General features: G+C 42.8%; 1 protein-coding gene and 1 pseudogene across 3 annotated transcripts in view; one reads left to right on the top strand and one right to left on the bottom strand.

The window, feature by feature from the left end:
* The window catches only part of COL20A1 (collagen type XX alpha 1 chain), a 113,492-nt gene that overhangs the window by 1,095 nt on the left and 90,647 nt on the right, over positions 1-21,750 (top strand). For all 3 annotated transcript variants that reach the window (XM_075276998.1, XM_075276996.1, XM_075276997.1), the window contains exon 2: positions 2,545-2,627. In XM_075276998.1, coding sequence (XP_075133099.1) covers positions 2,555-2,627 — 73 coding nt within the window. In that variant the 5' untranslated portion in view covers positions 2,545-2,554. The remainder of the gene's footprint in view (positions 1-2,544; positions 2,628-21,750) is intronic.
* Positions 11,376-11,519, bottom strand: LOC142211062 (small nucleolar RNA SNORA17; annotated as a pseudogene).

Raw genomic sequence — 21,750 nt, 5'->3', positions numbered from 1 at the left:
ATTAAACTGGGGCAACTAGCAGGGGACATTAATGACAAGTTATGCTGAATATTTTCCCACAAAACTATATATCAATATGCTCAGCTCCTCCTCTATAAAATACTATAAAATACTGTCTGCAGATTACACTGAATTTTAATGGTTAAGGTTCCCTTTAGGGTGAAGGTTTTAACCCCTACCCAACATCTATCATAATAGTATGGTGAATACTACAGATGAGCGAACAGTAAAATATTCGATATTCATTTCGAATAGCCCCTCAATATTCGACTATTCGAACGAATATCGAACCCCATTATAGCCTATGGGGAAAAAATGCTCGTTTCAGGGGACTCAGGAGGGTCACCAAGTCCACTATGACACCCCTGGAAATGATGCCAACACCCTGGAATGCAACTGGGACAGCAGGGGAAGCATGCCTGGGGGCATCTAACATGCCCAAGTCACTGTATTATGTCGGGATCCTTGTCAGCTTGCGATATGCGGGAGCTGACTTTTTCCCATAGGAATACATTGACCAGAGTACAGCATTCGGCCAATCAGTGCTGGTTCTGCTGGAGGCTTGTCTGTGAGGAGGCGGAGTCTAAGATCGGACCAGAATGGAGACTGCTGTGTACTGATCTTAGACTCCGCCTCCTCCGGTAGAACCAGCGTTGATTGGCCGAATGCTGTACTCTGTATGGCATTCGGCCAATCAACGCTGGTCAATGCATTCCTATGCTGAGATGTAGCAGAGCTGGCCGAGCACTGAGCTCTGCTACACCCAACAATCCCTCCTGTGTGAGTGACATTCCCACCTAATAAAGGTAATCCCTAGCTAATCCTGCCTGTACATCTATCCCTGTCTCACAGTCACATAGTTCACAGTCTCAGATTAACCGAATGTTAAATCCACCATTCGTATAAATTGGAGGTCTCCTGATTTAGCCAGACAATTACTTTTTCCGATTTTTTTTCGATGCCTCCATTGTCGTAGTTCCTGTCCCACCTCCCCTGCACAGCTATTGGTGCAAAAAAAGCGCCAGGAAAGGTGGGAGGGGATACAAATTTTTACTGCGTTTGCTTCGTGGTATTCGATTGGAATTGAATACCTCAAACGGCCTGATATTCAGATATTAGAATAGATATTTGAGCGAACAGTGTTTGCTCATCTCTAGTGAATACCAGATATTTAAATATGGCAGCTGCCCCTGGGGCCTCCGTCAAAGCATGGGCACTGCTATTTTGGCGAGGATCACTGCACTTGGAACGAGATCTGGGGCCATTGATCCATTACCATGACAGCCGGGAGCCTATTAAAGGTTCCCAGTCTTGTCTGGCACTCATTTGTATATCAGGCTGCTTTATGCAACCTGTCATACAAATGCTAGAATTTTGCAATGCATTACAATTGTAACACATTGCATTAGTGATCAAACCCCCTGGGGATGAAGTCCCCTAGGGCGTCTAACAAATAAAGTACGCATACGCATTAGGTATCCTAGTATCTGAAAAAAAAAATCAAAAGTGCCAAACCGCCATTTTTCACTGTTTCACCTCTAATAACAATTAGAAAAAAAGGGATCAAAGCAATACACATTCCCCAAAATGGATTAAAAAGTATACCTGCCCCCGCAAAAACCCCAAACACCTAATACATCCTCATACAGGGAAAAAACTTATAGCTGTCAGAATATGGCGACTTAAAGAAAAAGTTTTGCAAAGTTTTTGAATTTTGTTAAGGGTTTAATAAGTAAATAAAACAATATAAATGAGGTATCTTCAGAATCATACTAAGACATAGAATACAGGTGAAATGTCATTTTGTGTGCACAGTGAACAACATAAAAACGAACCCCGTAAAAAAATTGCACAAATGTACTTTTTCTACAATTCCACCCCATTATGATTTTTTTTCCATCTTCTCAGTACATTTTACATTTTAATAAATTGTACCATTAAGAAGAATAATTTGTCTCAAACTCTAAGCCCTCATATGGTTCTGTGAATGGAAAAATAAAAAAGTTATGGGGTTTGGAAGAGGGGAGAGTCGTAAACGAAAATCGGAAATTGCCCCTGGGGTGAGAGGGTTAAAGAAGATGCCTGCTGTAGACAGAAGAGTAACTATAGAGGATGCAGGGGAAGCACTCATGCCCAAAAGCTTGAGCCAAAGAGAGTCCAAAAGGTTCCTCAGAACCATATGATGAGACAGGTTCTTTTAACATGTACAAATCTGGGCACTAATACAAATTGTTCAGATTTTTAGGAAAACTCATCTATGTATAAATAAATAAATACATAAATAAATAAATAAATAAATAAATAGCAATTTTGGACAATAGGGCTTGACATTGAAATTGTGATAGCAAAGCTACTGCTGAAGATATAAAGTTAGACGTATTGGTGATCACACAGCTTTCCTAGAAAGCAATATAACATATCTTCTGTGAGTGCAGGTTACTAAGGAAGAAAGGAAGGGGAGATATTACAGTAAGGTCTATAAATATGAGATATTTCTGGATTCCGTCCTAAACATCACCTGTCTCATTCCATACATCCTCACAGATCAGTTACCATGATGCTTCCATCCTGTCTGCTCCTGTTCACTGCCATTTCCATCCAAGTTGTCAGAAGTCACCAGAACCCAGGTAAGATGATGAGACCCTAAGGGAGAGAGTTCAGACTGTACCCCCAGGCCTGAGATTTCCACTCCACCCACAATGTCAATTCTAATATTTATTCAGCTGAATCTGGGTCTTCTCCACACGTAGAAGCCACTAACCATCAGAGGATTTCTATCATTTCTATGTCTATTATAAATATGAAATATTATTTAGTGCTCTAATGCTGTTCAACTTTGTTTGATGGTTACATTCTTTGGGTTGTGCAACCTGTGTAACTGTGAAGTGCCACGGTGCACATCTGCAGAGAGTAATGGGAAAGCATCGGTGTGAGTCACTCCGTGACAGCTGGTTCAGTTGTTCATACCTCTCTCTTCTTCATGTTTCTTTATCCCCCCCCCCCCCATTGCATTGGCCCTCAACTGCACCTTGTTCCTGTTGGAGATTGTCCTGCTGTCACATTAATAGAAAAGTATGCATATTTTCAGAGGACTTTACTAAGATTTTGTTTGATACTTAAAGGGAGTCTGTCAGTAAGAAATATTGAGATAAAGTACACACATGACTGTTCGATTCTAGATTGTGGTGCCTACTGTTGAACTAGAAAAATCCCCTCCTCTAACCCTAGTCCACCACTTCTGCAATTACCCATAACTCCCCACACAGCCCCTCCACTCTGTGTGACCCCCGATTAACTCAGCAGATGACACAAGAGACTTCTTGTTGGATAATTTGGCCACAGCAGCCAGTTTTTTTACAAAACATATATATAACGTAAAAAAACATAAAACCAATTAAATATGTACAATCCAAACGGAGGTCATTGGAGCTACAAAGTAAATGAGCTGGCACCCCCCAACGTATATGGCCACATTATACAAACTTTGCCATCAGCCGTTACCCCCAGCTCGGTGACACCGAACCTGGCCAACAAATTAAAGAGACTCCCACTTTTTGAGAGTCCCACCCTGCGCCAGATCACCCACCGCCATAGTCATACCACACTTATTAACAATGACCCCCCCCCCTCAAATTCCGCCAACTCCTGCCCGCCACGACCATTGTGACACCAGTGAAAAAACCTGGACAGCCCGTCAGGAGGACAGCTAAGACTCCTGCAAGAGAGAGCACATTACAGCCAAGGTGAACACATTTAAATCAAACCAAACATAAGGGAGGGACAGCTTTAACCGCTCGAAGTTATGCACAAGTTCTGCCCCTCACTTCCAGCACTCGACGCGGGAGAGCAGAGTGGCGCCATGTTTATAAGGGTAAGTAAAGCGCAGTTTTACTCTACCCACCGAACCACATTACAAACAGCAAGTTATCCTGGCACCCGCTATGGGCCTGTGGCCTCCCATTCCGGCCCTTCCTTTACCTTACTCGCCTTTGTATGCACTTACAAAAGATGTGTTTATTGTATTTGTGCAAGGCTCCATTATTCTGAAAAAAACTACTTTTAAAAATATGCAAATTAGCTGTAATGAATTTTAGGGGTGTATCATTTTTGCTATTGGCTTTGGTGGTGTATTTACTAACCACCCCTAAAACCCATGTATAGGCCACATAGTTCCGCCCTTTGTCCGGGCTTAGGTTTTGCATGTGCTTGGCGTCACGCTACACCCAGAAGTGTTCTGCAGTCATTTTTTTTTTTGTTGTCACATTTTAAAAGCCATAACTTTTTCATTTTAATGAAGCTATGTGAAGGCTTGTGTTTTTTTAACACAATTAATTTTACTTGGTTCAATGGTAATCATTCATAATATTTTACTGCTATCAGTTCGATTACTTTGATGCAACTATATAATTTTTTCCTTTTATGTTGTATTACATTTGTACAATAAAATCTCCAGAGCTCACACTGAAGTGAATAGGAACAAGGGTGCGACTTTATCAACAAAGGTACCAAGGAAGGGTTTGGCTACTTTTTCTGTGGCTGCCTTTACAATAGGGGTAAAACACCCGGATCTGAGTGGTCAAATCCCCACAATCAGCAAATGAATTACCATATTATATTATCTATCTCTAGCCTATGGATGGAGGATAAATATTGTTCGTAGCATAACCCCTTTAACTGTACTGTGCAAATGCACTCTAAGTGATATGACATGATCCTGCATCCAAGGTCAGCAAAAGAGGAGAACTTTGAGTTTTGTGTGCTTATATGTATTTTGTATTTAAACACATTACATGAAGCTCCTCGGCCCAAATACACCAGAATCCCAGCTATAATGTATCATCTATAGTACTGATTTCCTCTTATTGGGAAGAGACACTGTATGGATCATCTAGTGCTCCTTGGCCTCAAACTACGCCCCTGTTTGTATCCAACCCTTTATAGACAATGGCATTTCATTTATGCAAGTCTTTGATAGCTGACTAATGATTGTTCCCTTGCTTTTACAATACAACATATACAGTATATTGCATCCTGCATGTAGGATTTTTTTGTCTGTGAAAAAAACGGACATGTGATGGATTGGGTGTATATAATGGACATCAGGTAAAATTCCATTGAAATGAATGGAAAGTTCAGCTAGTGTCCATTGCTAAAATCTTGTAACGGATAATAGCAACGGACACAACTGATGCCTTCTTAATATAACAGGAACATGTAGTCAGCAGTCCCTAAATTTCACTACATTCCTATTATATACAGAACCGTATACAGTGCATTGCATAAGTATTCATACCCCTTGAACCTTTTCCCACATTTTGTCACGTTACAACAGTTTTGAAATATTTCGCAAAGAAGAATGGACAAAAATCCCAGTCTCTAGATGTGCAAAGCTGGTAGAGACAGACTCCAAAGACTTTTAGCTTTAATGGCAGCAAAAAGTGGTTCTACAAAGTATTGATATGGAGAAGGTCTATCACTTAAAATCTCAATAAAATATATTCAAGTTTGTGGTCCAAGGCCCGGTTTACATCTGTGTTAGGTATTCCGTTTGGGGAGTTTGCTTTGGGTCTATGTAGTTTCTTAGCTAACTGCTTTTTAATGCGTTTGGTATTCCGTTCGGGAGGTCCCCAAGTAGGCTCCCTGAACGGAATACCGAACGCAGATGGAAACCGGGCCTTATTTGACAAAAAGTGAAAAAGTTCAAGGGGTATGAATACTTTTGCAAGCCACTGTACATGGGTTTGTCTTGACTGTACGCTCCCATTTATAGCATCAGTCCTTACAGGTGTTTTCCAGGCAAAAAATGTTGTTGTTTTTTTTTTTAAAAAAAGGACTGTTAGTCGGGAAGGAATTTTTTCCCCTGAAATAGGGCAATTAGCATGAGCCTCATGGGTTTTTTTTTGCCTTCCCCTGGATCAACACTGTAGAGATTGTAGGGTTATAGGTCTGACTTGATGGACTAATGTCTTTATCCAACCTCATCAGCTATGTAACTATGTAGTGCTATTAATGGGTTAATAAATGCACCCATATACCTTTAGCAGTGTTTTGAGTGATTTCTGGGTGTCTCTGGGAGCTCCTGGTATCTTCTGCATGGTTCAAATTCCTGCTATGTAATTTTTCACCTCACTACTTGCCTTTTCTCTCTCCATCCCTCCTCTCTCCCTTCCTCCCATAAACCCCCTCCCTGTCTCTCTAGTTATTCCCCTCACAACTACTTGCCCTATCCTACCTACTCAGCTCAACCCCCGACTCCATTATTTTCTTACCACTCTTTTTTCAAGTCTTCCTTCTGCGGGAGGGCCCATCCTTTTTTTTTTTTTACTGCCGGCGCGTGCTATAGATGCAGGGCTGCTCTGTAGCAGACGATCGACCTCTACTGTGCAGGTCTCTGATGCTACTTTGATGCTTGCGAGGTAGAGGTGGAATATTGGCTTCAGAGCAGCACTGAATATATAGCATGCGCCGGCAGGCAGAAAACAGAGAGTAGCTGTCCCACAGGAAGAAACCTGGAAGGAAGAAGATAGGTAAGTATGATGGAGTGGATTGGGAAGGGGGAGTAGTAGTGAGATTCCATTTCCAGAATTGGAGAAGCGGATCGTCACCGGATAACTAGCAAATGTTCCTGTGACTTTCACGTGACTGCCCCAGGGGTAAGGGTAAATATACAGTTTTGATAAATTATGTTATTTAGAAAGTAGGTGGAGGGAGAGTGTATAGATTAGTGTAGGGATTTAATTTTATTCTGGACAACCCATTTAATACATGTATACATTGCATCCATTTTATATATTTAGGGGTCACTCCAGATACATCCAGTACACAAGCCCTATTGAAAGGTGCAAACTGTAATGTGCCCTCCAATATGTACATGGAAGACTGGTCCTCCCATCCAAATAGGCAATAATGCAAACACATAGGGAGCTGGATACAGTGGGAGCTTCATTAAACCCAAACATGTCATACTCCTCGATATATATAGAAGAAGGATTCCATGTTACCCATTGTGCATTTGAATGGGATCTGCAGTAGAGGGTAGATATAGACATATTATCTATAAGCTATTCTAATTATATGTATGTATATGGATGTAGCAGTTATGCCCCATTCACACTTGCACTCATTGTCCAGTTTGTCCATTCCGTTTTAAAACACATTCACTTGAATGGGTTTGCCAAGGTGACCATCCGTGTGCGTCTTCTGCCTGTCCGCGGGGAAACCATTTTTTTTAGCCGGGGCAGAAGATGGAAACCCAGCGGAATACATAAACTGGACAACAAGCGCAAGTGTGACCCCCCTTAGCATTCACCTGAACTGATTAAAGTGCTGCTGCCTTATATCTTATGTTATTTGTAATCTTATTGTTTTTGTTGTCTTCTGTGATAAGATATCACACTGGCTGTTACTGTTATGGAGATGTTGACGAACACTGTAGGGACACTGTAGGTGATACTGTTATGGGGATACTGTTGTAATCACCATTGGGGGGTACTGTGGCTGTAAATAAAACAAATTTATTAAAGGGATCCTGTCAGGTGTTTTTTCTACCCTAAACTGGTCCCGGTGTGTGTAGCATCAAGTAATGCCCTTTCCTATGATACAATGACCTCTTGACTAGATGAAGCTGCTGCCCCACTGACTAGTTGAGGTAAATTTGCATCAGATTTTAAAATCTTATAATGTGACTTTTCAATAACAGAAAGTTTAGTCAGGGGCACCATAGGAAAGATCATTACTTGATCCTGACAGATTCCCAGTTTACCAGCGTAAAAAACATCAGGAACATTGAGTTTAGACTTTTGGCATATTATTTGTGCCAAAAATTGTTCCAAGTAGTATTTTTATGTTGCCCTTGCCCTTATGAACAGGGCATGTGATGAGGGTATGCTGTGTGTTAGCCATAGGACCCTTCAGATTTGTCATCATTTACGCCATTTTCTAGTTTTAATAATCGCTGAAATCTATGCACGTAATATTGGTGCATGGCCTGCTGGAGGAGGTGCCTTGTCATAAATTAGTTGCATTCTCCACCAGTGCAGGAATGGTAAAGACTGGTGTGGAAAGTGACGTTCTTGATAAATCACTCCTAATGTCGGTGTTATGGGATCACTATGGTATAGCCACTATGTACACTTACTCTTCCATTTTCTTCTCCGGTCACTCTATTTAGCTGCTTCTTCATCCATGTTCGGCCCGTACTGGACTATCAGATCTTCTAGGCTTTCAGGTATTAGGTAACGTTACTCTTCTGGCCTGCTTCCTTCAGCTGTGTGTCTATGTTGATACAGCAGTAATGGCTGTATCCACAGCTATTGTTACTAGCGGTATGCATACATGAAGACATCTTAGAAAACAATTGTCAGAAACAATTTAAGAGGAAGTTTGTTGACATCTAATTTTCAAAGTTATGAAATGTGTTTACTTGCGAGCTTTGTGATTTTTTTTCTGACCCCAGGTCACCCGCTTTGCTACAATTAGATTTCAACCAAATATGTCCTGACACATTCCTAGGTTGTGTCTGCAGTAACAGGGTGTGAGGAGGGGGCCCCCGACCTGTCAATGTCACACTGTCTCTGACCTCAGACACTGGGTGAGGACCCAGCTGGGATACAGCAAGTGCCTAAGTGTGAGCTGGATATAATGGCCGCCATTGTTCTCTACAGACAGGCTGCCCTTGTTCTTAGAACAGAGGTGCCCTCTTAGCATAAGTGGGGAAACAGCGGAAATCCTAAATTCACCAACATTGTAGAAAAAAGAAGATATAGCCGGTACATCCATGTATTATGCAATGATCTGTTGCTGTTAAGCAAAAACTTAAAAAAGAATAAGAACTTCTTAGTACACGTTTTCATCAAGTTGTGCAAGCCCATTTGCCACTTCAAGTGACCCATATATTTTAATGGATAGTTACTTTACTGGGTGAGGCACCGCATGGCGACCACCACCACTGCAACACTCCAGGCGTATTGATCCAGCAGCCCAACAGCATCCTTGCAACCAGGCTAGACCCAATTGGATCTGGTCTACACCACCCCACAAGCACTATGTCACAGCAACCACCTGAACAGATCTAAAGAGCTTACTTTTCTATGTGCTCTCAGACTGTGAGCTAGTCGGAAGATACCCCTAGGGGCTATTTGCACAACTGTGTTCCATTTATTTGTGTGCCAGGGCTATGATAATGGTAGGACAAACCACTGACCTGACACCTCTATTTTTACACATCACAATTCTGACTCCTTCTCTATCTATGACTTCCTTCATACTTTCCTTTCATTTTCAGACAGAAGCCGTAAAGCTCCTCTAATTCACAAAAAAGCCAGTCATTGCATTTCTATAAAAGCTAATATGCCATAAACTATTAAAGGGGCTTTCTGGGACTTGATTATCTATCTTTAGGATGGGTAATCAATTGAAGATCCTGAGACCTGGGACCCTTTGGATCAGCTGGTTGAAGCAGCATCGGTGCTCCCTGTGCACTGCTTCCATTTCACAGGCCATGTGATGTCACAGTCTTCAGTCACATGGCTTGATCACAGCCTCATTCAAGTGAATTGGCTGAACTGTGATACCAAGCACAGTCGCTGCACAGATGTATGCAGGGCCGCCATCAGGAATTTTGGGGCCCCATACAGCCTAAGTGTCCGGGCCCCCCCCCCGCCATTTTAAAACAACCTTATTTTGCGTCATACCAATTCTGTATTACATTTCCCTTTATTTAGCAGCATTACAAGGCTTAATCAGATTCTATTTGCAGGTAAAATCTGCTACGTGTGTGAGCCCCTATAGAGAGCCAACACCATCTATAAGAGCTCTCCTAATAAATCCTCAGGGCTTATTCACATTGCGTTTTTGGCCTCCCTTGCCGGGATACGTTGGTAACCAGTCAAAATCAGCTGTCAACTTATCGCTGCACGAAGAACTGGCCATTAAAAAAAAAGGGGGGCCTGCAGTTCTCCGTGCAGGGATAAGTGGGGAGCTGATTGTGACTGGTTACCAACGTATCCCGGCAAGGGAGGCCAAAAACGCAATGTGAATACTCCTTTACAGTGAAAGTCCCACCCCCAAACAGGCTGCTATGCTAGTAGCAGCCCCTACATCATTATTATTCTCCAGCTAAAAACTTATATATTATATATTATTGCCCCAGTTCCCTCTCCGCAGTGCCGCACACCCAATGTCCCAACAATCCCCCCCATCCACCCTCTAACATCTTTCCATTGCCCCCTGTACCCATACCTCCCAACTGTTGAAGAACCAAAAGAGGGATAAAATGTGTGGCGCACTTTGCGCGCCGCGGGAAATTTAGCCCCACCCAATGTTATGTTGACTCCGCCCACTCATTAATTTTCATGTGCCCGCACACTGTATAATCCTCCTACAGTCACCCGTAAATTATGTCCCCCCTCCGTCTCTCCCCCAGCTTCATATACATCCTTCATCTGCCCCCAGATTCATGTCCCTTCCATCTCTGCCCCCAGATTCATGTCCCCCCATCTCTGCCCCCAGATTCATGTCCCCTCCATCTCTGCCCCCAGATTCATGTCCCTCCATCTCTGCCCCCAGATTAATGTCCTCTCCATCTCTGCCCCCAGATTCATGTCCCTCCATCTCTGCCCACAGATTCATGTCCCCTCCATCTCTGCCCCCAGATTCATGTCCCCTCCATCTCTGCCCCCAGATTCATGTCTCCTCCATCTCTGCCCCCAGATTCATGTCCCCTCCATCTCTGCCCCCAGATTCATGTCCCCTCCATCTCTGCCTCCAGATTCATGTCCCTCCATCTCTGCCCCCAGATTCATGTCCCCTCCATCTCTGCCCCAGATTCATGTCCCCCATCTCTGCCCCCAGATTCATGTCCCTCCATCTCTGCCCCCAGATTCATGTCCCTCCATCTCTGCCCCCAGATTCATGTCCCTCCATCTCTGCCCCCAGATTCATGTCCTCTCCATCTCTGCCCCCAGATTCATGTCCCCCATCTCTGCCCCCAGATTCATGTCCCCCATCTCTGCCCCCAGATTCATGTCCCCTCCATCTCTGCCCCCAGATCCACGTCCCCTCCATTTCTGCCCACAGATTCATGTCCCTCCATCTGTGCCCCCAGATTCATGTCCCCCCATCTCTGCCCCCAGTGTCATGCCGTCCTCTCCATCTCTGCCCCCAGATTTATGTCCCTCCATCTCTGCCCCCAGTGTCATGCCGTCCTCTCCTTCATCTGCCCCCAGTTTCACGTTCCACATAATCAACATTACACTTACCTTTTCCTCGTTCCCCCGCTGCTCTCTGCGCGCCTCTCTCTTACTGGCGCACAGTTGTAGACGCGATGTGACGTCATCACATCGCGTCTACACTGCCGGGTAGCCGGCGGCAGCAGTGAAGTGAGGAGCTGACACAGGTCAGCTCCTCGCTTCAGCGGCTGAAGCGAGCTGACCTGTGTCAGCTCCTCGCTTCGCCGCTGCCGCCTCTCTCGCTGACACATATGCGGCTGAGCCAGCCGCATATGTGTCAGCGAGAGAGGCCGCAGCGGCGAAGCGAGGAGCTGACACAGGTCAGCTCCTCGCTTCAGCCGCATGTGTCAGCGAGAGAGGCGGGCAGCGGCGAAGCGAGGAGCTGACCTGTGTCAGCTCCTCGCTTCAGCCGCGTATGTGTTCAACTCAGATCTGCGTCCTCTGGACGCAGATCTGAGTTGATACAAGCAGGACATACAATGACTGCTGCCGGCGCCAGGGGGCCCGGACCCCCCCAATTTTTAAATTTGGCCGGGCCCCTGACGCCAGTAGCAGTAGTACTGGCCTATCGGCGGCCCTGGATGTATGGCGCTGTCCTTGATAAGTACTGAAAATGCCCCAGTGCTCACCAGAACACTTCAACCTCTTCAAACAGCTGACTCCGCGTCTCCACAGCCCTAGTGTGAAGTGTATTTCCTGAACTGACCACGACTGTGTATATGCCACTTACTCAGTACAGTAGTAGCCAGAGACATACTAGAGGTTTAACACACAAGGGCAAACACATGCAGGTAGGACCCCAACTCAGGTACACCAATAATAGCCAATAATATGGTTAACTATATAGTGTAGATACTGCTCTATCCATGGCTCTGCAGACAATTTAGTTAAATAGAGCATAGGGAAAATTTAGTGACTGACAGGTGACATCTCTGACTGTAAACTGTAAGCTTCAAACTGATAATGTGTGCCCTCAAATTAGAAAAGTCCCTTATCCCATTTTTAAATAGTGCCATTTATTAGCAAGTAGTAGAATACCCGTGGCTTCACTCACGGAAAATATGTTAAATTGTTGGTTATGCTAGCTAAAGTAAAATTTTCAGTGTCACACTAAAATTGACATTTTTAGAGTGCTACAGTGAAAATTTTTTATTATTTTGACATTTTACTAATTTGTCGTAACATTGATGTGAACAACAACTTTTTTTTTTATTTCAACATTTTTTGAACAACAATTTTTTAAAAATAAAAATTAAAATGTATGCACCTTACACAAACATATAAAACCTTTACACCCAATTAACAACATTGTGCAACCCTTCCCCCTCCCTCCAGTGTAATCTATAGGTAGTTCACAGACAAAAGAGTAAAATTGGTTTCCAGTTACACAACTATCTATTGTGGTGCTTTTTTTTAAACAATGTTTCTGGTTTTACCTTCAGGTGCATACCTGTATATGAAAAGATTTTTGGGGTTACCCACTCTAGAGCCAGCAACGTACAACTGTCCATGTGAAAAACACGGGCTCTCCAAATTGATGCTGGCTATTTTAAGTGATTGACCTTGTGTTTTGTTTATAGTCATAGCAAATGTAAGTCGGATTGGGAACTGCAGATGTTAAAAATTGAAGGGCCTGCCGCTTGGTATCAAAGAAATATGCAGAATAAAAACATTTGCTCCCTTAGAGTATCCCATAAGAATAGTGGCTTCAATAACATTGGGCAGGAGACTCTTAATGCACAATCTAGTGCCATTACATATTTTTGGTGGGTCAAGGTTTCAATGCAAAATTAAGGTGGCTCCTATTTTTAAAGTGAGCTTATGCGGTGTCATTCCAGGAGGCTCCAAAGAATTCAGGAACTCCAATGGATACGTTATGGCTTGTTCAATCTCTATGACTGAATCAATGAACATGTATGTGGTTGCTAAACCAGGCAGCCTTCCCTGAATTAGTACATTTATGGAGCTGACACTATCATTTTTAGACGCAAGGATTGCACATTCACAAAGCCACTGATGGTTGTTAAAATATCAAGGAAAACTTGGTCAATAAGCTCCATTACCGAAGTTGTCATTTCACAAAAATCTTCTGGAAAGATAATGAGACCAGTAGTGGAATCAGTAGGGAACCTGTCATTTCCAAGACATAGTAGCTGGTGTGTAAATTTTTCCGCAGTTGTATTTCCCATCAAATTAATCTGCATATTAGTAGTAAGAGTTTGCTTCTGAACTTGTATCCACAGATAAGAAGATTTTAGACAGGCATTCTGCTTATCTTCTGGTGTTACTCAATTAAGAACAGGTAACATCAGGCAGAAGTCACCTGCAAAAATTACAATTCCCCCCATTAAACAATCAGTTCCCTGCAGATCTTTCAAGGTGCGTTCAAGGGCCTTGACAGCTTTCTTGTGCGCCATGGTAAGCAATTACTTTGCAAGTTTGTAATCCCTTAGCTTTCCCAGAGCCCTTAGGCTGGGTTCAGACAGGATTTTTTGGACCTGATTTTGACACAGAGGCCGCCTCAGAGTTTGGTCCAAAAAAATGGGTGGCCGCGACTGGATGCCAGTGCAGTGCATACAGTGCACTGGCATCCAGTTGCGGCATTCCGCTCTGGATTAGGCCCAAATGAATAGGCCTAGTTGGAAGGGAGTGTTGCACTGCGGACATCCGCGGATGATTCACTTGCAGAAACCGTGTCTAGAAAGGGCATGTCGCTTCTTTTTTCCGCGAGCAGGAACAAATCGGAAAAAGGAACCCATTGAATTCAATGGGAGGCGTTTTTTTGAGCTGGATTTTGATGTGGATTCTGTGTCAAAATCTGGAACAAAAAAACCCATCTGAACCCAGCCTAAGTAATATTACAGACAGCGCTAGATTAAAGGTCAATCCTAATGCTGAATGAGCCGTGCGCCCTCCATCTAAAAGAGTGTCCACAATCCCAGATGATGCAACAGCCAAGGCAATGTCATTGTTTAAGCCAATTTCTGCAAGCAGCAAATTAATTAAAAATGTTTTACCAGAACCTACTGGTGCGTCTAGGAAAAATAGTCCCCCATTTCCATTGGAAATCTGAGCCACAGTTGCCAAAATTCACAGCTTTGTGCACAAATAAATCTATGGAACGGTCAAATCCATGGCCTGGAGGCCCGTGAAAAATAGTGTAGTGTGCAAACAGCCACTAAGGATACCACATGTGTTCTGTCAGTGCGTGTCGTGAGTGTGTGTGCATATGTGTGTGATCCATGTGTATGTATGCGTGTGTGCATGCATGTGTGTGGTCTGTGTATATGTATATATGTATACTTGTGTGTGCACGCGTGTGATCCATGTGTATGTATGCGTGTGTGCATGCATGTGTGTGGTCCGTGAATATGTATGTGTGTATGTGCGCATGTGATCCATGTGTTTGTGCGTGCACAGTGCAAGTGTCTATCTGTGCAGTAGTTGTGTGTTAGTACGCATGTGCTCTGTTCGTCCATATGCGTAGTGTGCATTCATCTGAGTGTATTTGCGTGCGTGTGTGGTCCTTGCGTGTGCGTGTGTGTCTGTGTATGGGGTGTGCATGTGATATTTATGGGGTGGTGTTGTGGTATTTGTGAGGTGGTGTTTGTGTTGTGTGTCTCTAAAGTGGTCTGTGGTGTGGTGTGTGTTTTGTGTGGTATTTGTGTTGTACTTGTGTGTTGGTGTATGTGTGCTGTCTGTGTGATGTTCATATGGTGTTTGTGAATTGTTTGTGTGTTGTGTGTGGTGGTGCGGCCCCTTTAGCAGCGACTCTTTGGCGCCGTCGCAATAATCCGCCCCTGTCAGTCACAACTGTTGTTTTTCCCTCAGCACTTTCGCTTTCACTTTTCCCCATTATATGTATAGGGTCTAACTTTGGGGGCCCCAATCTCATGACGGGGGGATGCTAGTGAGATGTAATGTGCGCAGTATTCTGCTCTTGCGCGTGGAAAAGGGGCATGCCAAGTTACACCCAAATCGGGCGAGAACTGTGGATTTGTATAGATCGGACTACTACAGATTTTGAGTTTTATATATATAGATGACCCCTGTATGGCCCTAACTAACGGGTATTTCAGCTTATTTTTATTGACGACCTATCTTCAGCATAGGTTATCAATAAAAGATCAGTGGTGGTCCAACACTTGGGATCCTCCCGATCTGCTGTTTGTAGAGACTGAGGTGCTTGTGCAAGTGTGCTCTACTCTTTCTCTGTGTTGTCCATTTGATAGCAGTCGTATGGTGTAACTACAGCCTCATCCTATTCACCTCGATGGGACGAGGCTGTAATTATGTCACACAGTCACTATAAAAGACAGAATGCAACGTAAACAGTGAAGACATCACTGGGCTCGCACGTGCACTGTGACCAATTAAATCAGCTGATGAGTGGGGTCCTAGGTGTCTGGCCCCCACTGATCTCTTATTGATGACATACCCTAAGGATAGAGTTGGAAATATCTGTAAAGCACTGCGGAATATGATGACTCTATACAAGTCAGCATAATAAATAAATAAATAAGCTGGACAACTCCTATAATAAAGTACCATTATAATTAATATTGCTGAATTTTCCACTTAGATTATACACCCCATAAATACTGTTGCTGCTGCCACATCTTCTCGCTTCTTGTTATTAACTTGTAAGTTGTAATCCACTTCAGGACTGTGACATACAAGACGTCTTGTCTGTGGTCATGGCACCTTATATGCACGGGCCTGAAGTGACTTGCTGCTTACATGATATAGAGAGGAAGAACAGGAAGCCCATGACTTCCTCGTCTTCCATGTGTATCAACTGTATTGGTGTCCTGAAGACACCTGCCTGCTATATTGCCCTGTCTAATAGGGTCTTAAAGGGGTTGTCCAGGATATTTTGAAATCCCTACACTAATCTAAACATCCTTCCACATCTACTTTCTAAATAAAATTATTTATAAAAAATGTATATTTACCCATATTCCTTGCGTGTCATGTGCCCCAGGGACATTTTCTGATTATCCGGTGACAATTTCCCAATTTCCGGAAACAGAACGTCACAACTACTCCCCCTCATCCACTTCACTCATACTTACCCATCCACGGCTTCTTCCGGCAAGATGGCTCCTCCCTCTGTACTGGCAGGGTGCACACTCTTCTCCTAGTACTGTGCGCACACTGCTACCGGTAAATCACCTCTGCTGTGTGTCTACGCATGCGCAGTAGAGGTGACTCATTGCTGGAGAAGGACACACACAGTATAGGAGGAGAAGTGGCCATCTCACAGGAAGAAGCATGGAGGGTAAGTATGTAATTTGGGTTGGGGTTGCGCTGAGTTTGTAGGGAAGGACATTTAGGATAGGAAGGATAGCTAGAGAGACTGGGAGGGGGGAGAGAGGTAAGAGGGGTTAGGAAGTTACATAGCAGGAAGTAGAAGTATTTAAACAAAAGTAGGAAACACTAGGAGCCCCCAGAGACACCCAGAAATCACCCAAAACACACTAAAAAGTATATAGGTTCATTTATTAACCCATTAATAGCACCAATAGACATTTTGTTTTAAACTTTTTTGCCCAGAAAACCCCTTTAACCACTTCAGTACCGGGCCAATTTGTGGTCCAGGACCAGACACATTTTAGGTTTATTATGTATATGCAGTTTTGAGGTCTGTAAAATTTTTCTCGTATGTCTTAGTCAACAAATTTTTGCGTCTTTTTTCGGGGACACATAGGGCTTTATTTTTATGTTATTTTTATTTTCAAATGTGTTTTAATTTTTTTTATATCCAGGAAAATATAAACAAAATAGGAGGGAAATTGTGTCTGGTTTTCAATTTATAATTTTTTTTTTATTTAATAACACAAAGTGTCACTGAAAAACTTTATAAAATAGTTTTTCCTCTCCGTTACGGTAATTTTTATTTTGTATGGTGTCGTCGGGGGCGGGGCTATAACCTTTAATAATGGCGGTTTATTAGCGTATTATTTATTTATTTTTTATTATAATTTTATTTACATTTTTTGAAAACTTTTTTATTATATTTTTATTTTATTTTTTTTCCAGATTGTGTCCCCATAAGGTAATAAGAGACCTTTGGGGACATCTGATCACTTTTTTTTTGTACTTGAGGCTGATTTCTCCTATAACTGGCGCTGGTACATTTAACCTCAGTTACAGGAGAAATACAGCCTCCTGCATGCTGCTATACACAGTATGCAGAGCTGATCTGAGTCCTGTAGGACCCAGCAGCTCTGGCAGGACACTGAGCCCCGCGGATCACGTGAATGCCGGGTCAGAGGGCAGCTGATTTATGGCTGCGTCCATAGCCGTGTATACAGCACTCATTGAGTGCTGTATACACAGCGATCGAGAAGGCAGGGGAGGTAATAAATCTGCCCTGTCTTCTCTCTAGGAGCTCCGGCTGAAGTTACAGCCAGCTCCTAGTGAAAGCAGCTACACGATCTCCGTGCAGCTGCTGTGTTCTGGTGGACGTACAGGTACGTCCGGTCAGAACTAGACAACCACTTCCCGGATGTATATAGTCTATGGGCGGTCCGGAAGTGGTTAAAGGGGTTGTCCCATCACAAGGATCCTATCTATACTGCTTGTTAATGTGGATGTAAGACTTTTCCTAAATACACATTCTTCAGCAAAACTGCTTTGTTTGTCCACTATCTTACTTTATTCAATTCATTGTTGACACAGCCCTTGACTTATCTGCTCAAAAGTCAAGTGATGTATCTGCTGCTCTCAGGGGGGAGGGAGGAGGGGCTAAGTGCAGGGAGCGAGCCTGTGTTTCTAGCTATTCCTGTGTCTACACCACATGACCTAGCTTCCTGCTCTCAGATAGGGGAGAGGAGCTGCTTTCATTTCTGAACTCCTCTTCTGTTCTCCCAGTCATCAGGCTAGCTAATACAATTGTGTTCATTATGGCAGAGACAGGAAGTGTCTGTATGTAACACAGAATGGAGTTGCTGCTGCCTGTACTTCATAGTCCAATATGGGTGGGCAGAGCTACACGCTAATTTTGGGGCGGAGCTAAACGGCAGGTTGCATGTGAAACCCCGCCCACCAAATAATGCAAGAAACCAGGAAGAAAGAAGATTTTACAGCAGTGAAGACTGCTGAGTATGCGACGTGGGAATACCCCTTTAAGTCCTTTGTGACGTGACACACAATGCCACATCCTGTCCCCCATTACCAGTTCTTTTATTTCTATGTAAGCGAAACATCAATAAATTTCACCAGCACATCATTACAGGTAACTACAAAACTGCACAGCCTGCATCGAAAGGCAGAGGTATGCAATTGGTGATTCACCCATGGCTGGGGAAAGGATGTGGTTATAGCTGCATAAAATTGAGAGGACTCTTATAGGGTATGTGAAAATGGGTTTTCCAAATATGTCAAGAGGCATATGGAAAATTGTAGAACTCTTTTGATGGGAAGGGGCTAGAGCATTGTACTGTGTACATCAGATCTATAGCGTAAATGATGTTTGTTGGCATGGTCTATATAAAGAGGTTTTCTTCCAGGCACCATTTGAAAGAATCTGCTGGTTGATTTACTTATTTGGCTTTCTTGGGCATTAACTTTGCAAAGGATGGAATAATAAAAAAAATTCCAAAATTTGAAGTCTATAAGGAGATCAGAATCAAATTTCTTTGAAGAAAAATAGTGGAGCATACTACTGGATCTGTATGTTTTTTACCAGCCTATCCATAGTCTCTCCTGCAACTCTGGTAGTTACTATGTACCTATACTGCCACTCACAATGTACTTATACCAGTACCGTCTAGTAGTGTTCCCAATATAATCGTTGATCTTTGGCTATGATTATTCCCGGAATCTTTTTGGAAATATTTTAGAATACTTAAGGTAACCCAAAAATCTCCATCAATAGAAGCACTTGGATCTTGTGTCTTGCTCATAGTCTGGTTAATATACTTACATCCTGACTCGGCATCAATCAGAGCTTCTTTACACCAGTATTGTAGATGTGACATTTACACAACCAGAAGGGTTAATCTCTCGCAGAAGGGAAGATGTAGCTTTTTGAGGACAATGAATTCAGTTTGTCTGTGAAGATGGAAGGAAGAAGAGACGTCACCCCTCAGGCCAAAATCATAATGGATGCTGTGACTATTCATGTATTACTCCCAGCGGCGGAGGAGGGGAGTGGTTGTTCCCCATCTCTACATTTCAGATCTAATATGAATTGTTCTGCACTTTGAAATGTGTTCCTAGTCCCCGCAGCAATGATGTCCCACCACACAGCTCTCTATGGCCTAGCTTGTGCTGACCAAGCGTACAGCTGCTTAACCTCTTGGATGTAATGAGATTGGGCATTGTCAACTCATAATGTCTGCCGGCAGTGATAGCATGGAGACAGTGCAGACTGGTAGTAAAATCACATCCATATCAGTCCTCAAGACTCCTCCAGCCTTGTGTAAGATCTCAGCTATCCAATTTATGGCACTTTCCACCCTGATAGAGCTCAGAGGCTGATGGGGTCAGACAAGTGCTGCTCACATCTAACAGCTTCTCAATCCTATCTATCTATCTATCTATCTATCTATCTATCTATCTATCTATCTATCTATCTATCTATCTATCTATCTATCTCTATCTCTCTGTCTATCTATATCTTATCTATCTATCTATCTATCTCCTATCTATCTATCTATCTATCTATCTATCTATCTATCTATCTATCTATCTATCATCTATCTATCTATCTATCTATCTATCTAGCTATCTATCTATCCTAATATATCCCTCTACTGTATGTCTATAATTCTTGCGTTCTCTATCACTCTATGCTTTCTATTTGTTTCCTATACTATTTCCATCCTTCTATCCCTCTCTTCTCAATCCCCTTTATTATGTACAGTATTCACTTTCCCTATATTTATCCCTCTCTTTACTCCTTGTACTGCTACATCATCATTCTTTTCTTTGCTATTTATTCTATTCCCTTTCTCTCTCTTTACAAGATTCCCACCACTCTCTCTCTTTTCTCCTCTCTCTTCCTGCTCTTCTGTCTTTCTCTTTATTCCTCTGGTCTCCTTTCCTTCGCTTCCTAGGCTTCCTTACACTCCGGACACTTTCTCTTTCATCCTTTTCGCTCCCACCTACTTTTTCTATCCTTTTCTTCCTCTCTCTATCCTGACCTGGCTTCTTTCTGGCCTAGCCCTGTCAATCTCTCCTCCCTTCTTGTCTTTTCTCTTCTTTTTTCTCTTCTACTGCTCTTCTAATCCTTGGTTTCAGGAGCACACCTCGCGCCATGGTCTGTGCAGTGCACTGATGCTGTCATTGCTTCTTACTTCCACCTCAGTCTCCGGCAGCTGTCTTCAGGCACCACAGTCCCAGCTGGAGAGAGGTTTGTGTGCAAGTGCCTAGGCTTAGAGCAGTGCTCACATATTGGATATCATGCTTGCAGGCACATATAGATATGTTACCTACTATGAACTTTCTGCATTGCATGAAGTGTGTATTAATTATGCCTCAAATACTGTACATCACATATGGTGGTATACCACTCTCTAATGGGGTCCAGCTCTTCTTGCTGACGTATGCCATCACTCCCCTGCTTTTAGTACTTAACTTTTACAAAGAAAGAAAATAAGCTTTATTACTATTCAAGAAAATAATGCAGTCCATCACTTGGAATAAAATTTCCTTGTTATTGGTAATATATCAATCAAAACATCATAATACAGCAATTAGAATCCATGCTTACACATTTTGGACATGAGGTTCTTGACCAAACCATTTATTCTTGTTTTTCATCACCAAAGTGACAGTTTTGTTGTCCCTGTGGAGAAGGGGAGCACATAGACAGATGCCAACGCCTAATATCATAGGGAATTCTGAGTAAATTGGGGGAGAGGGTTCCAACATTCCATCACAAAAAACACCTCTCTCTCTCTGTTAGACCTAGCATGCCTGTACATTTTATACAGATGGCTCTTTGATTTAAATGGCCATAGCTGGGGTAATGCCTGATGTCAAACAGACTGCACCATGGGAGAGCAACATATAGCTTTTCCTACAGTGCAACACTTTGGCACATCTTATTTCTGCTTAGAAGGAAACATAATGTGATCTAGTTCCTGAAAGTTACAGGACACAAAATGCGATACCCTCCACCAAAATGCACATGTATAAAGTGCGCCTTCCAACACAAATACAATACAACCCATAAACGCTACCATGCCAAGTTGTGATACACTAGCTTGGTTAGCACTGTGTCTTCATTGCTCTGACAGGTGCAGTGGGAAAAGGGGTCCAACTCTTCCCTGTGCAACAGGTGAACTGTTCAATGTGTGCTTCTGAAACACATTACAATCATCTCCTTTTTTCACACCTATTTAGCAAAAAAGAGTAGTCCATAGCAAACATCCCTTTTGACTGGTTGCTTAGTTTAGTTGTTTATATCACTTTCTGTTCTAATTTTACATATTTCCTGTGTATGAGTCATATAATTGGTCTTTCCACTTTTTTTGGTACCAATATTTTTGCTTCTTTATACTTGAATTTC

This window comes from Leptodactylus fuscus, chromosome 6 (assembly GCF_031893055.1).
Source record: "Leptodactylus fuscus isolate aLepFus1 chromosome 6, aLepFus1.hap2, whole genome shotgun sequence".
NCBI lineage: Eukaryota > Metazoa > Chordata > Amphibia > Anura > Leptodactylidae > Leptodactylus > Leptodactylus fuscus.
Note: the sequence above shows the minus strand (reverse complement) of the source record. Positions and strands in the feature narration are given on the sequence as shown.